Here is a 16,114-nt window from a genome sequence, read left to right on the forward strand (position 1 = left end):
AAAAAAAAAAAAATACATATATATATATATATCCATCCCAGTGAGGATTCGGTCTCAGGAGTCTCAGGAGAGTGTTGGGCAGCCCCCTCCTACAAACCTGGACGAATCTAGGATAGACTTGAGGGTTATGAGTCACTTCAAAACTGAGTGACAACCTGAGGGGTCTTTTCCATTCCCTAGCATTATTTTGGAGAAGAAATTTCCAGGGATTGGAAAGATTCACAGAGAGGCGGGAGGAATCTTTACCACCTCAAGGTGCCTCTGGCACTCTTGTCAACAGGAACCTTCTGGGTTTGGGTGGAAGAGCCAGACCACATCGTCTTCCTGGGTCTCCTTGGGCTTGGCTAGAGACCAAATTAACCTCATTGGATCTTAGTGTTCAGGGAAGCATCTATTGCTTTAGGGTTCTGGGACTTCCAGGCTCAGAAGCACCATGTGCTGTTAGTGACATGGCAAGAGGGAAGTCTCTAGGTATCAGAATGGTAGAAAATGCCCCAGAATGAAAAGCAAGAGCCTTGGGTTTCTCTGATCTTGCACAGACTATGTGACCCTGGGTAAATTGCTTACATTTTATGGGCGTCAGTTTTTTAGACAATTCTCACATGGGGGTCTTGGATGAGATGTCCTCTAAGATTCTTTCCAGCACAAAGCTTCCATATAAAAGAAAATAGGTAACCTTTGACTTTTCTCACTTTTGAGCATACCGGGACTCTGAGCCATTTAACTGTGGCTACTTAAACTGAATCTACTCCAAACCAGGCAGGAGGGTTACCATGGTTACTGTTGCCTGGCAATGGGAGAAAGGCCAGGATGTCCAGAGGCATTTAACTCAGGCAGCTCCCAGCACCCCCCAGGTGGCTTGAATTAAGCTCCAAGGCTTCGAGGTTGTCAGGACAATTGTTTAAGATTGTGATGAATGCTGGGCAGGGATGTTTGGTCTGGTGCCTGGGGAGGCGAGAACTCCAAGACGCCAGGATGAGAATTGCGACATCTGCTTGTTGAACTGATGGACCTTTTCTTACTTAAAAAATCATTTTCTTAAAAATCAGCATGGAAGGCAGTCTGTCTGCCAAAAAAAAGACATTTATCCAGTTCTTCATGGGCAGAAATTTCTAATTCATTTTCTTGTTAGAGTCGCAACAGACTTGTTTGGTGGGGGGCAGCTTAAAAAATTAACCGTGGTAAAATAAACATTACAATTACCATCTGAACTATTTTTAAGTGTACGTGCAGTTCAGTGTTTAAAAATACACTCATAATGTTGCTGCAGCCATCAACACCCTCCATCCACAGGACTCTTTAGCTTGCAAAACGAAAACCCTACACCCATTAACCACTAACTCTTCACTCTCCTTAACCCCAGTGCCTGGCAACCTCTGTTGTACTTTCTGCCTGTGAATTTGACTTCTAGGGACCTCATACACACTTTCTGTATGTCTGCCTTGTTTTATTTAGCATAATGTTTTCATATTGCTAAATAAAGGTCAATTCATATTGGAAAACATACCAAAATTTCTTCCTTTAATATTTCATATAGTATTTGTCCTTTGGCAACTGACTTATTTCTCTTACTGTGTTGTCCTTAAGGTTTCTCCATGTTGTAGCATATGTCAGGATGTCTTTCCTTTTTACAGGCTGAATAATATTCTACTGTATGGATAGACCACATTTGGTTTATTCATTCATCGGTTGATAGAGGCTTGGTTTTTGCTTCCACCTTTTGGCTATTGAGAATAATGCTTCTGTGAACATGGGTGTGCAACTAATGGCAACTTAATTCTTTTAATTTTTCTGTAATTTTACAAGTATATTTTGGTTTATCTATTAAAAGTCCACCTCTCTATTTTGTCTGTACTAGGGGTAAATTCCTTCCTCGTGTACATGGCTTTCAAAGATCGCTTCCAGTTAACGGATTGCCAGGTAAGAAAGTTGGCTTTTTGGAAGAGGTCCCCCTGTGGCTGTTGGGGAAAACAGTCTCCAGCGGATGCATGTCCCCTAGCTTCCTGGGAAGTGGCTGGTGGATGCAGTTGCTGATGTAATTGAGCCTTGAAAGAGAGTATGAACCCAGTGCCCTGGCCTCTAGCACTGCCACTCTACCACCTTGAATATGAGGCTCTGCCTAGCACGGTGTATCTGGGAGGGGCACTCAGAACCTCCTCAGCAAACCTGCTGCAGAGCCAGGTGTCACTCAAGAGCTTCTCACTCCTGGTCCACGTCCTGCTATGTTGTGCTGCCTCTGTTAATTTCTGAGGTGTCTCCATCCAGTGTGGCCAGGAACATTGCCCTCGGGCATGTCAGAAAAACCAGGCTAATAGAAGCAGCCTGCGCGTCCTATTTCTCATCCCAGAAATGCTGCCGGCAGGGAGATGATTGTCCTTGTGAACGGGAAGATGGAAGTCCCCTGTCTCTGACCCCACCCTTCTCTCTCTCAGATTTATGAAGTATTGAGTGTGATCCGGGATATTGGCGCCATAGCCCAAGTCCACGCAGAAAATGGCGACATCATTGCAGAGGTACTGGGCTTTCTTTTTCATCATTTCTTCATCACCTGGAGGGTGAGAGCGAGGCTCAAGACAGGGAGACGACATCTGTAGCTTAACACCAAGGTGGAAAAGCAGAGGGACCAAGTGTTCCCTGCTGGAGCTCTGCTCAGTCTCACCCATGGCGTGCATGCCAGTGACACACGTGCCTCTCCGTTTTCCCACAGAACATCTAGTCAGTTACCATTGCAGAGAGAGGCCATTTCTCTCGGCACTGTAACACAGCTGCCTCGGGTGGGGTGCGGGAACCTTGATGTCACACACAGGCATTTTACACTGTGGCTGAGGGCCGCAGATGCACCAGCTGTCAGCATCTCAGGGAACAGCGGAGTGGTTTGGGGAGGCAGCAATTGATCCATCCTGCTCAGGCGGGACTGGGAACAGGGCAGTGAACCCTTCTCTTCCTGAGGTCTTGGGATGAGGGCAGAACAGTCGGCAGTGACAGTTTTCCATCTTACCTGGATAACTGCATGCTGGGTCTCTGCCGTCAGAGCTATGTGAAGTCCGCTCTCCCTCACAGCCTGGCTTTCTCTAAACATTGCAGGAGCAGCAGAGAATCCTGGATCTGGGCATCACGGGCCCCGAGGGACATGTGCTGAGCCGGCCTGAGGAGGTGAATGTCTGCCAAGCAGAATACACAAGTCCGTGTCCCTTGGGCACTGCACAGAGCCACAGGGAACCCGTGTTGAGAAGGGGGCTTCTCTGATGCTGACTTTGGTCTTTCTGAGAAGCTATGGGTCACGTGTGTGTGTGTGTGTGTGTGTGTGTGTGTGTGTGTGTATGTGTGTGTGTGTGCGCGCGTCTGTCAGTCTACACAGGCAAAGTGAAATGTTAGACTGCTCCTGAGGTAAGGGCAGAAGATTCCTCTTTCTGTTTGTCATTCTCTAAGCCCCTGCTTGTGTAGACACAGACAGTTCTTCATTGGCATCCTGCAGTCTCGATTTTAGTGGTTCACAACTTACGGTCACCAAGGTCTTACCAAAGTTCACTGAAACATTGGAAGGATTGAAAAGCTCTTCTAAATGTCTAGAAGGCATATGGGGAATTGTAATTTTTCCAAGACAACCCTGCACAGGATACCACGTGATATGCAGAGTTTGGCAGACAGAATCTTTTAAAATTGTGGGGGAAAAATTCAGAGCAGGGGCCTGTGCTGGTCCAAAGGTGGAGACTCACCATCCTGGTGAGGTGTGTGAGCCTGAAGGGAGGGTGTGCACGTCTTAGGTGATGAAGAACCTGACCTGTGTTCCTCCGTTAGAATTTGTGGCTGTGAAATACTTTTCAGAAGTTGGCTTCTTAATGACAGGCTGGATGTCAGGCTCTAGGGGCCCTGATTAGGGAGCAGCCTGCAGCTTGCAGTGAAGAACGAGATGGGGGAATCTCTAGGGAACCACCAGGGTTTCCCCTTCATGGGAGGAAGTGGCAGAAAAGGGACTGGCGCGGAGCAGGGGTGTCAGATCACCAAGGGCTTGAGTGGAGGCTGACAGTGAGGAGGCTCCAGAAGCCCAGGAGGGAGGAGCTTGGCAAGAGCTCCCTGCAGGGCTGTGGCCACCGAGTCGCTGAGTGTCAGCACCGTGCCGCCACCCTGAGTTCGGGATGTATTCTTGCTGGTACCAGGTTGGGAGGGGAGCTGCTCCCCGTGATGAGGAAGTGGATTCAGGAGGGATTGGGAGCGAAGGAGCCATTTGTGTACTGCCTGGGGTGTATGAGGGGGTGGTTGGGATCCATTCAGACATGAGGGGAAGGGATGAGGCTGAAAGAGGAGGAAGGAGGCAAGACAGGCAGAAAGAAGAGAGTGGGAGCTATCAGAATGCTCTGGACACAGTGAGGTCCATGCTGTGTTCTGCCCTTGTTGCCGCATGCATATGCGCTTTAGACACACATGTACACACAGACACACAACAGACATAGACACACACACCTAGACACACATACACATACACACAGACACCTAGACGCGCACACACATACACTGTAGACATACAGACAGACATTTAGATCTACACACACAGAGGCAGATACACAGACATGCATGCTCCAAGACACTTTCAGTACCATTTGAGGCCCTGAAGAGACATATTCCTCTTCCCAGGCGACAGGACAGAAGCCATGACATTTTCAGGATTGTATGTTGCTGCTCCAGGCCAGGGATGCAGGTCCTTTTGTAGCCATCAACCTTGTCATGTGCACTAAAAGCTGAAAGCGTGGCCTCATGCTTCAGGATGAGGGAGGCAGGCAGGCCCCTGTGACAGCTGAGGGAAGCCCTGTGCTGAGATGGTAACTGGTGGACAGTGACTCCAGGGGACAGCCTGCAGGCGAGAGCAAGCTCAGGCCAGCTGACAATAAATGTGCCCAAGGCTGATTTTATGCACATTTGTGTGCATACAGATGCACGTGCACAAGCACACACATGCACACACATTCACACATACACACACGTGCATAGGCACAGACATGCACATATACACACATACATATTTTCACACAAGTGCACAGGCACACGTGTATACACACATTTTCACATACACATACACGTGTGCAAGGACAGACACGGGTATGCACACATACATTCTCACACACATATGCACATATGTGCTTGCCCACACCTGTGCAGGCAGCATCCCACTTTTGCAGACACCCCAAGGGTTCCCTTCTGTGGCTTCACTTCTCCCTCCAGGCTGGCTTCGGGGTCTGCCTTCACTAGCTCCCCCAGGATTCACCTGTTGGGTGGTTTAAACCATGGCCTCGTAAGCCATGGTCGCCCTCAGCCCTGACCTCCCTGGAATTGGTCCTTTGTTCAGCCCTGAAACAGTCTTGGGATCAGGCCTTGGAAATGCACAGAGTCTAGGAGAGGTGGAGGGCTGATTGGGTTCTCATGTGGGCCCTGTTCAAAGCTGCCTTCACTTAGCGCTCACGTGCCCTGGACGCTGTGTTCATGGCCCACATTTCGGCTTTGTAACTTTCCTGTGCAGGAGGTACAACAGCATCTTCTACGCACAACTCCAGGGGGTGCTATTCATGCAGGCTGCACGGCTGTATCCAGGGAGCACCCCCCATGTGTGGTGGTACCAGAGTTGTGCTGCAGTGGGCTCCTTGTTTATCTCTTTCTTTACCTGAGGACACTTTGGAAGCATGAAGTTAAGTGGCTGCCCAGTTATCAAAGCAAAGGAGCTAGCAAGTGCAGTGTTCCGCCTGATACCCGACCCCTCCCGCAGTGTACACACATGCAGCTTTAAGCCACACCTGGGCCTGGGCTTTATTAGAAAGTCTCCTCCTGTTTGGTGCCTGGGAGCCAGTCCCTCCGCCTGCCATGTACCAGCTGTACAGGAGGTCAGAAGACATCCTCTGAGAACAGCAAATGCCAGAGGAGGCCCCTGCTGAGACCCTCCTCTTGTCTAAGTTTTAGAGCCTTCCAAGGGGCTCGCATTCCTTCTTTCTCCTGCTTTCTGCAGAGAGGAACCCAACACAGAAAGTACCTTGGCTTTACTGAAGAGGAAAAAGCACTCCCTTGTAATTCTGGTTGATTGTCTTCGTCCATTCTCACACTGCTATAAAGAAATACCTGAGACTGGGTAATTTATACAGAAAAGAGATTTACTTGATGGTTCGGCATGGTTGGGGAGCCTCAGGAAACTTACAGTCCTGGTAGAAGTGAAGGGAAAGCAGGCATGTCTTATGGCGGCAAGAGAGAGCGAGCAGAGGGCAAACTGCCACTTTGAAACCATGAGATCTTGTGAGAACTCATTTGTTATCTCGAGAACAGCGTGGGGGAAACCTTCCCCATGATCCCGTCACCTCCCACCGGGTCCCTCCCTCAACGCGTGGGGATTACAATTAGAGATGAGTTTTGGGTGGGGACACAGAGCCAAACCGTATAATGGGTATTTCGACCAGCGAGATTAAAACAATTTTTACACGATTAGGCCCAGGGGGCTTCTCTTGTAGAAGCGGTTGCACTGAGAACTTCAGAATCCCCAGCAACTAATGACGGAGTCTCCTTGGGGGCTGGCAGACCTGGGGATGCATCAGTGAGGGAGTCAGTTTTTCCGCTGATTTAGAGGCCCCTCTTGTATGCCATGCCCTGAGTAGTTTTACCCATAGGACCGCCCGATGACGCGAGGAGGGGGGACGCAGGGGGTCTTAAAGGCTTGAATGGCAGCAGAGCAGGATTAGAACCCAAGCCCGCAGGTACTTGCTGGCTGACGTCTTCTCCCTCGTGAGTTTGTCAAGCAGGATCTGTTGTGTGTTATACCCTGTGTGAGTGATAAAGAGAACACAGTATGGAACAATTTTGTATGAATTTGAGCTTCCCAGTCCACTTGGGGAGGTGCTGCGGATGGAATGAAACGCACCCCAATGTCACTTCTCTGCAGTTTGGTGACCTTTCCATCACTAGCATGATGGCTGTCTTGGATTTGAACTTTTTAAAATATATTCCTAGCTCACTAGGCTTTTCTTCCCAACTCACCATGTGAGACTACCCAGTAGGGTTTTCCATCCTTTTTTTGTTTTGTCTTGTTTTTTTGAGATGGAGTCTTGATCTGTTGCCAGGCTGGAGTGTAGTGGTGCAACCTTGGCTCACTGCAACCTCCACATTCCAGGTTCAAGTGATTCTCCCGCCTCAGCCTCCTGAGTAGCTGGGAATACAGGTGCATGCCACCATGCCCAGCTAATTTTTGTATTTTTAGTAGAGACATAGTTTCACCGTGTTGGCCAGTATGGTCTCGATCTCTTGATCTCGTGATCCGTCCACCTCGGCCTCCCGAAGTACCGGGAGTATAGGCGTGACCCACTGTGCCTGGCCAGGATTTTCCCTCATTTTCTGCCCAGAGGATTGGAAGGGACACTAGAGAGTGCAGAAGTCTGGAAGTGAACCGTCTGTGGCTGGGAGGAGGGGCGACTGAGCCTGCTTGCTGATGGGCAGTGCCTGGCCTTGTGGGAATGCCAAACAAGAAAGGGATCCTTCTTGAAGGGACTCTGGGCAAGGCGGGGAGAAAGAGGTTAGACACAAAGTGAGTATACAGATAGAATGTGACAGCAGCTCTGAGCCATAAGACTGATGTCTGGGAAGAGAGTGGGCACTTGGAGATGGGGGCAATGAAGAATCCTTCTCAGGGGCGGGCACTTTCCAGCATGTCTTGCAGAGTGATAGATGTCCTGACACTGCTGTGTGTCCCTGGACAGGTCACTTCTCTCTCTGAGTTGCCTCATCATTCAAATCAGAAGATAGGCACAGTGGCTCATACCTGCCATCCCAGCACTTTGGGAGGCCGAGGTGTGAGGATGGCTTGAGCCCAGGAGCTCAGGACCATCCTGGATAACATGGCGAAACCCCGTGTTGGGACGATAAATGGAGCAGTCACCTGTATCTCTGGGAGGTACTGAGGATTCTAGCGGAGTCCATCTCATACTTCACACCCCGGCACGATGTCCCTGTCCCCGCCCGGTGCTGCCAGGCCATGAGCATCGCCGTTGTAAGTGGAGAGAGAGGGCGTGCCCTTCAGCTGTCTCAGGAATTAAAAACATTTGGGTGTTTAATGAAGTTTTTCAAGAGCCCTTTGCTTGGACTCTGGATTTCTAGACATCCCTCTTCACATAGTTGCTGCCTGCAAGGTCAAATGTGAACGAAGTTGTCTCAGCTCTGCTAAATTAGATTACCAGTTAGTGCAATTATATGACTTAATCTTTTGACCAAGCTCTGGTGGAGACAAGGGAGCTAATTCAGTGATAGGGGCTCAGTTATTTCTTGTGAAAAATAACAGCATTCTGTAGAACAGCCTAGATTGAAATACCATGAACATAAAATGAAGTCATTTATTTGCTCAGCAAACATTTTTGAGCACCTGCTGTGTACCAGGCAGGACATTGGGAGCTACTGGGGGTGGGGCATGGAAGATACTAAGCAGTGAGTAAGCCCCAGCCCCTCCCCTCCAAGAGTGCAAGCCACAGCCCTTTTGCCGGGATTTGGAGAGGGAGCCAGTGATGTTCTAAGATCTGCCTTCCACAATTTTGCCTGCTCCTTCCCTTGCCTGCTGCTGATTCCTCTGTAGGATAGACCTTGATCCAGGGCGTCTTCCACAGTCATCACGTGGGATTTGAAATATCATTCCCCGGCACATCCGATCTAAAGTGCCAGGTTATTTACTCCAGCAGTTCTCCAGTCTTTGCTGAAGGTCGTACCAGGCTAGGGCTGGCCACGTTTTTGCTTCACACACAGGGGCCATTGGTGCAGACAAACGCGGCCCGCTCTGTTCCCAGAACGCTGTGAGGCTGCATTGTTTTGTGGGTGATGCTGACGTCATTCATGAGCATTTAATGGGAGCCCAGCACAAACACCGCATCACTGAATGTCTTGACTTGAGATCCTGGGAGCAGAATGAATGTATGGAATTGAGAGCAATCAGTGTCTGTGTGTGGTGGTTCTCAAACAGTAGTGTGAAAATCACCCACACTGCTGGATCCCACCCTCAGAGTTTCTAGCCCGTGAGTTTCTAGTCCAGGGCAGAACCAGAGAATGTGTGTTTCTTACAGACTCTGGGCCAATGCTGATGTCACAGGCTTGCTGCCTGCACCTGGAGAAGGGTCAGAAGGGAATTTTCTTCTCTCTCTCTTTTTTAATTTTTTTGAGGTGGAGTGTCACTCTGTTGCCCAAGTTGGAGTACAGTGGTGCCATCTCAGCTCACTGCAACCTCTGCCTCCTGGGTTCAAGCAAGTCTCCTGCCTCACACTCCCAAGTAGCTGGGATTACACATGCCCGGCTAATTCTTTTGTATTTTTAGTAGATACAGGGTTTCACTGTGTTGAACAGGGTGGTCTTGAACCCCAGATCTCAGGTAATCCACCCACCTCAGCCTCCCAAAGTGTCTGGTTTACAGGCGTGAGCCACTGCATGCGGCCACAGGAGGGAATTAGTTCAACAAAACTAATGCTGAGAGACACAGGGCAAGTCACGCTCCTCCGAATTGTCCCTTGGGGTAGGATCTTGGAGACTCAGCAGCCATACCTTCATCTTAGCCTCCCTCTGGGGTGGAGGATAAAGGTAGGGGCTCGTGAGGTGGGCTGAGCCAAATTCTCATGCTCTGCTGCTGTTCTGCAGGTTGAGGCTGAAGCTGTGAATCGTGCCATCACCATTGCCAACCAGACCAACTGCCCCCTGTATATCACCAAGGTGATGAGCAAAAGCTCTGCCGAGGTCATCGCCCAGGCGCGGAAGAAGGGTGAGTGCTATGGCCAGACTGGCTGATGGCAGGCAGACAGGTTTGGAAGGGAGAGGGGGCTCTTCACCGGGGAGGGCTCCTTTTCCAGACCCTCATGCCAAGTGGGCCACTTGCACCACATCCTGGCATTAACCTAATTACAGCCTGGCAAGGTAGGAGCTCCAGTTTCCTCCTCTGCTCCACTGCTGCGGACTTGTTAGTGTCTATTTAAAGCCGTGTGCACGTGAAGGTGGCGTGGGCAGGCACATGTCCCCCAGCCCCCGTCGAAGAGTTGGACTTACTTTGACGTGGTTGAAATGAACGAGGCACATACACAGATTACGTCATTTTCTATTCACCACAGAATCCTTGGTGGCGTCATGCACCTCCCCTCCAGGGCTGGGAGTGATTTCTGCCGGGATGTGTAAGGCAGCCTTGTGGGGTGTGGGGATGCATTTTGCCCCAGACACTATCACGTCCAGATGTTTTGGTGCTTGATAAACTCTCGTTGCGTTCTGAACTGAGGCTGGTTCTCTGGTATTACTAGGGCGTCCATCGAGAAGGGTCCTGAAAACAATTAAGTGTAGCTTCCAGTGCTGCCTCTAGGGGACGCCCCACGAAGCACCTCATGCATTATGAATGCAGCTGAGCCCTGTTGTCACCTGCTGCTGACTACATGAATTTGGATAATCACACCGCGTGTTTCATGCTTGGGAGTTCTCTCCCGGTACAGAAAGCCTGAGGGCATGTCATTGATTTTGATGGTGGATCTTGGGCGGATAGGAAATGAACATTATAAAAGGGCCCCTTCTTTCTTCCTTCCTTTCTCCCTTTGATGTCCCCTCCTCCCCTTTGTCTGTTGGGATCTCTCCATCTCTGCGTCTCCCCTTCCCTTCTTTCCTGATTTCTGTTTCATTTTATCTTTCATTTGACTGTCTTTCTCAGTTCCTCTGTCATTCTGTCTCGGTGTCTTTCTTTCCCTGTTAGGCGGGAACCCTTTGACCTCTATGGCTTGGTTTCTACTTCTCTGATCATGTGATCCACATGAATCAAGGTGGGCTGTGGGAGTTTTTCACTGGCAGGTGACTTGCTGCCAGCCCTGGACCAAATTGCTCAGTGACCACTGAGTCATCTTGTCCCAGGAGTTGATGACTTCCAGACGGACCCAGCGGCTCCTGGCCCCCGTTCTTTGGAGAGTTCCTGGGGCCTCTGCTCTTAGGCTTTGCATCAAATGGTTGCCACCTTCCTGTCCTCTCCTGGTACCTTGAAGGACTTGCCTTTTTGAAATAAGAAACCATTCACCTAAAATAATGTAACCTATTCAGAATGAGCTTTGAGTTTTTTCTAGGAGATACTGTGGATGACAGTGGAATCAGTGGCCCTGGATCACCCAGACACACATTTGCAAGAGCGTTTGTGGGAATCGGCCTCTGTATGGAAGGCCGGCCACGGAACCCGTGCCCCCACGTAGGGTGGGAATGGTTGGCATAGTGTCTGAAAGGGGGAAAGAGTGAGACGGCTTATTTTATGTAGTTTACCACTGTGCTGTACCTAGATGATGCTGATACATGAGTTAGGCTAACATTTCAACATAATTTTGGATAGAGGCCTTGTCTAAAGTTTATTCCATATTCAAACACATGCCTGTCCCAGTGAGAAGATGGAGGGGTCCTGCCTGTCCCAGGCTTCACTGGGGCAGGTGGAGTCATAGGCCAGCTCTGCCATAGGCTTCCTCCTCTCTATCCCTCAGGGTTCTTCCCACATGGAGTTGGGAGCTGGAGTGTGTTGTTGGCATGCCCAGTTTGGCCCTAGCACCCCAACTCAGTGCCCGGTAACCCCGGTTTTTTTTTTTTTTTTTGAGACAGAGTTTTGCTCTTTTTGCCCAGGCTAGAGTGCAATGGTGTGATCTCAGCTCACTGCAGCCTCCGCCTCCTGGGTTCAAGGGATTCTCCAGCGTAGTCTCAGGCACCCACCACTACACCCAGCTAATTTTTGTATTTTTAGTAGAGACAGGGTTTTACCATGTTGGCCAGACTGGTCTGAGCTCCTGACCTCAGGTGATCCATGCACCTTGGCCTCCCAAAGTGCTGGTATCACAGGCGTAAGCCACCATGCACAGCCAATCCTGTTGTCTTTTTAAAAGTTTATTTTATTTTTGAGATAGAGTCTTACTCTGTCGCCCAGGCTGGAGCTAGGCAAGTGGTGTGATCTCGGCTCTGCAATCTCCTCCTCCTAGACTCAAGTGATTCTCCCGCCTCAGCCTCCTGAGTACCTCCGATTATAGGTGCTCACTACCACACCTGGCTAATTTTTATATTTTAGCAGAGATGAAGTTTCTCCATGTTGGCCAGAATGGTCTGGAATTTCTGACCTCAGGCGATCCACCTACCTTGGCCTCCTAAAATACTGGGATTACAGGTGTGAGCCACTGTGCCTGGCCACACCTGTTGCCTTTATAACCGTGACACCCTGTGTATCTTATGGGGTGAGCAGTAGGAGGGGACTTCAGTTTGTTTTCTTCCAGAGCCTTCTGAGTGTGAGTCTAACTGTGCCCACACCATAGTTCCCAGGATAGCATTTACATTCAAACTGTTACCCTTTAATCCTTGAAAGCCTGAGCTTTAGACAAAACTGAGCTGCCAGAAAGGAATTTGCAATGCATTCAGGTGCTAATGAGCAGGATGAGAGGTCCTAGCTAACTTCTGGGCTCTTAGGCTCTCTCCCATCTTGCTGAAACTTCCTAACAACTTTGGGAGGCAGCCCTGGCAGGAATTTTTATATTTTGCTTCACTTTGCAGCTGAGTAAACTGAAGCTCAGAGCTCATGAATAGTGGAATTGGGCTCGCCAGCAGGCGTCTAACTTCAGGCCACAAATATCCATGTTAATGTTTGACTGACTTACCTCCATGCTTTGAGATTATTTTAATACGGTGATGCTTGTGATCTGTGTCTGTTGGGGCTTAGCTCCTTAAGAAGCCTGACTGAAAAGGTGGCCTGACACCCAGCAGAGATATGGGTGATTTACAAGCCAGGATTCCCAAATAACCAAGAAGGAAACTCTGTAAGGGAGTATTAATTGGTTGCTGTCTGGGATCAGTATTCGTTCTTGGTTCAAACCCCAGCTTCACTGTATACCGGCCATGTGATGCTTCCCCAACACCTCCACGTGTCCTTTCCCATCTGCAAGGGGAGGATAGTAACCATGACTCATCTCACAGTGTGATGACGATGTGCATTACATGCACCATGAATGAAGAGACCCCCTAAACAGGCTTTGTGTGAGCAACGTGGCTGTTTATTCACCCAGGTGCCTGCGGGCTGAATCTGAAAAGAGAGTCAGTGGAGGGCGGTGGGGTAGGAGTTGGTTTTATAGGTTTGGGGTAGGCAGTGGAAAGTTACAGAAGTTACAGTTCAGGATGTTTTTTGAAAGCTGGGAGAGGGGGGTTGTAGGGTCTGGAGTCACGAGTTTGACTTATCAGTTGAACAAGGTTGGTGACAAAGTCCAGTTGCCTTATCAGTTGAGGTGTTAATAAGGAACAACTGAAGAATGTCTCAAAGTTAATTAGGCACCACAGGGGTTGGTCATTCTTCCCTTTTGTGGTTTTCCAGTTACCTCAGACTTTCTAGTTCTAGGAACTCATCTGGAGGTGTACGTGCGGGTCACAGAGGTTACCATGCGGTCCATGGCGCAGTCAGCCTAAAAGACCTTACAATGTGTAAATGAGATAACGCAGGTAAAGATGGAGAAGAGAAGCGTGACGTGACCAGTTATTGTGATTTACAGGCTGAAGGGGCTGGTGGGACCTTGAGCTTGTGAGCAAAGCACAGCAAAATGCCTGCTGACCCTGGGCAAGGGTTTTCTGCTCAGCATTGTTTGTTCACTTCAGCTGGGTTCTTCTGGCCCCTGAGGCAAGTGTGGGCATTGCCACATCCCCCTTTCTGATGCTCCATTTCTTCCTCTGTGAATGAAGAGATTCTAAATTCATTCAGTGAACTTTCATGATGTGATACTTCAGGCCTGTGTACCAGGAACGAGAAATGGTCCCAACCACACTTAGCTCCTCCACGTGCAAGGGAAGGACGTTCAGTAGAAAGTCACGGGGGGAGGCCAACAGGGCTACAAAAGGGGTCAAGTCAGGAGGGGTAGGGCCCAGAAGGGAGCCTCGGGGGGTCAGGCTACGTTAGCGGACTTGAAATTTTTCTACAAATATGAGCTTTGAAAAATCATAATCCTGCCCTGGGAGAAGTAGGAATGTCTCCTTCTCTTAGTGATCCACATGAACCTCCCCAGCTAGAGACCTGCCTGTCCAGAATCTAAGACAAGAGAAGTTCAGGAAAGTGAGGATATGAGTTGAAACAAATGAGAACCGTTTTCCCATGCCTGCGTGACCCAGCGCGACTGCATCTTGCCTTCCCTGAGAGACAAACTGTTTCCATCAGTTGCTCTGAGCCGTTCAGCAGGATGGCGTGTCATCAAACCAATTTGGCATTTGAGGCAATGAACACAGAGCCAGGACCAGAAGACTGGGGCCATTTTACTCTTGAAAAGAACTTAGACAGTGATCAGCTTAATAGGCTCATTTCATGGAAGAGAAGTAGAAATGCAGAAATGGAAAATCTTGCCCTAGATCATGCAGCCTGTGGGAATTAGACACCATGATTCCAGACTCCTGGCCAGCTCTCTTTCCCTGGAGGGCCCCTCCTCTAGAATGGGCTCCCTCTGACCACATTTTGCCCATGTGTGAAATCCAGCATGACCGCTGATGCTGTCCATATGTGAGTGGTGGCCCGTGGGCAGTGCCTGATGACCTCATCTGGTGGACATTCTTTTCCATCCTCCTCACCCCACCCCCATAACCCAGGTGCAGAAACATTCAGGGCATTAAACCCTGGGAACTTCAATTTGAGATAAGACTTCATATGTCTTGCGGGTCAACAGGAGTGACTCAGGCATTATGAGAAGCACATGGTCATGGAGCCTGTGAGGACCACCTCAACTTGGGGATGAATCCTTAGTTAAGCTTATGTATGATGTTGCAATCTTGAACAGAAAAGGGGAGTGAGAAAGGAGAGGAGAGAGGACAGTAGCAGGGAGGGATTTATTTTAAGAATTATATTTAAGTTATCAGTTCACACAATTGTGGGGATGGCAAGTCTGAAATCTGCAGATCAGGCCAGAGACTGGAGACCCAGGGAAGAGCTGATGTTGGCACTGGAGTCCAAAGGTAGGATTCCTTCCCATTCTGTACCCTCACTTTAACAGGAGATGCTCTGCAAGGTTGGGAATTCAATTTGCATTGTAATTCAGCCACTGGCAGAAGGAGATCCTACGTTTGCTTTTCAGCCATCTCAGCTCTGCATCTGTGAGACATAAGGGCAGACATAGAAACTTTTGGGTCATTCGTGTGGTGCTTGAGCTGGGAATTTGAATCCCTGGATTCATTCTTTTTTTCTCCCACTTTGTCTAGCATAATCAGGAGCAACCAACCACTCTCGTTATACTTGTTGATTTGACAAAGATGTTTAAGGTATGGGCTACACAGCCACCTAGAACTTAGTCTCTTAGAAGTCTTTGGGAGTACTCAGTAATATTTTCTGTATATCTATTATCCCATCATGCCTTGTACTCTCCCCTTTTTACTACTGGACATAGAATCATTAATGCCTTTAATCCAATCAGATTGGAGAACAATTTCAGAAACCTCAGAACCCATTCAGAAACCTCATTTTTAAGGTGATGTTCGTCTAGAACCACTCTTGCTATGAAAACCTGACAGTACAGGCCCCAGGCTGTTTGTTAGGGTCTGGCATAAATTTTTGCAAAGGTGAAGGAGAATGGTGAGAGTATGTGTGTCTGTCTGTCTGTCCAACCCAGATGGTTTTCAGTCTGCTTTGGTGGCTGCATATTGAGCTACAGGTACCTGGTTTTCCAGAGTTCCCACTTTAGGTTTGTTCTTCTGCTTCTCATCAATGGGAAGTAACTGCCGGAGCTGGGAGCTGTCAGGCATTTCTAAATCCCAGCCTTGCGTTTATTCTTCATGAATGCACATGGGCCCCAGGCTGGTTGTAAATAAGCACCAGCTCCCTCCCCTACAGTTCTTGGCCTTTTACTAGACAGCCTGCCAGAGGCTGGCTTGGTCACTTCCTTTAGTTTAGACGTTTCCCTGGAGAAGAAAGTCACGAAGGTTTAGCGGGCACCAAGAAAGCATCAGCAGTGTGTTTAGAGAAGTGCAGAAGGGCTAGTTCAGCTCATTCCATGGTTTATTATTATTAGTGGTAATTATTTCTGGCATGCAGCTAGTTCAAGGGTGTCTGTGGCCTGGCTGAGCTCCGGAAGTGCATCCCCAGCTCCCTCCTATGAATGTTGATAGACCCAGG

At 49.1% G+C, this 16,114-nt stretch overlaps 1 protein-coding gene across 4 annotated transcripts in view; it reads left to right on the plus strand.

Annotated features, from left to right (window-relative positions):
• Window positions 1-16,114, plus strand: part of DPYSL2 (dihydropyrimidinase like 2) — a 138,584-nt gene that overhangs the window by 105,364 nt on the left and 17,106 nt on the right. For all 4 annotated transcript variants that reach the window (XM_017540387.2, XM_017540388.2, XM_017540389.2 and 1 more), the window contains exons 5-8: window positions 1,859-1,920; window positions 2,433-2,513; window positions 3,085-3,153; window positions 9,637-9,757. In XM_017540387.2, the coding sequence (XP_017395876.1) occupies window positions 1,859-1,920; window positions 2,433-2,513; window positions 3,085-3,153; window positions 9,637-9,757 (333 nt within the window). The remainder of the gene's footprint in view (window positions 1-1,858; window positions 1,921-2,432; window positions 2,514-3,084; window positions 3,154-9,636; window positions 9,758-16,114) is intronic.

The sequence above is a fragment of the Cebus imitator genome, unplaced genomic scaffold (assembly GCF_001604975.1).
Source record: "Cebus imitator isolate Cc_AM_T3 unplaced genomic scaffold, Cebus_imitator-1.0 Scaffold125, whole genome shotgun sequence".
Classification (NCBI taxonomy): domain Eukaryota; kingdom Metazoa; phylum Chordata; class Mammalia; order Primates; family Cebidae; genus Cebus; species Cebus imitator.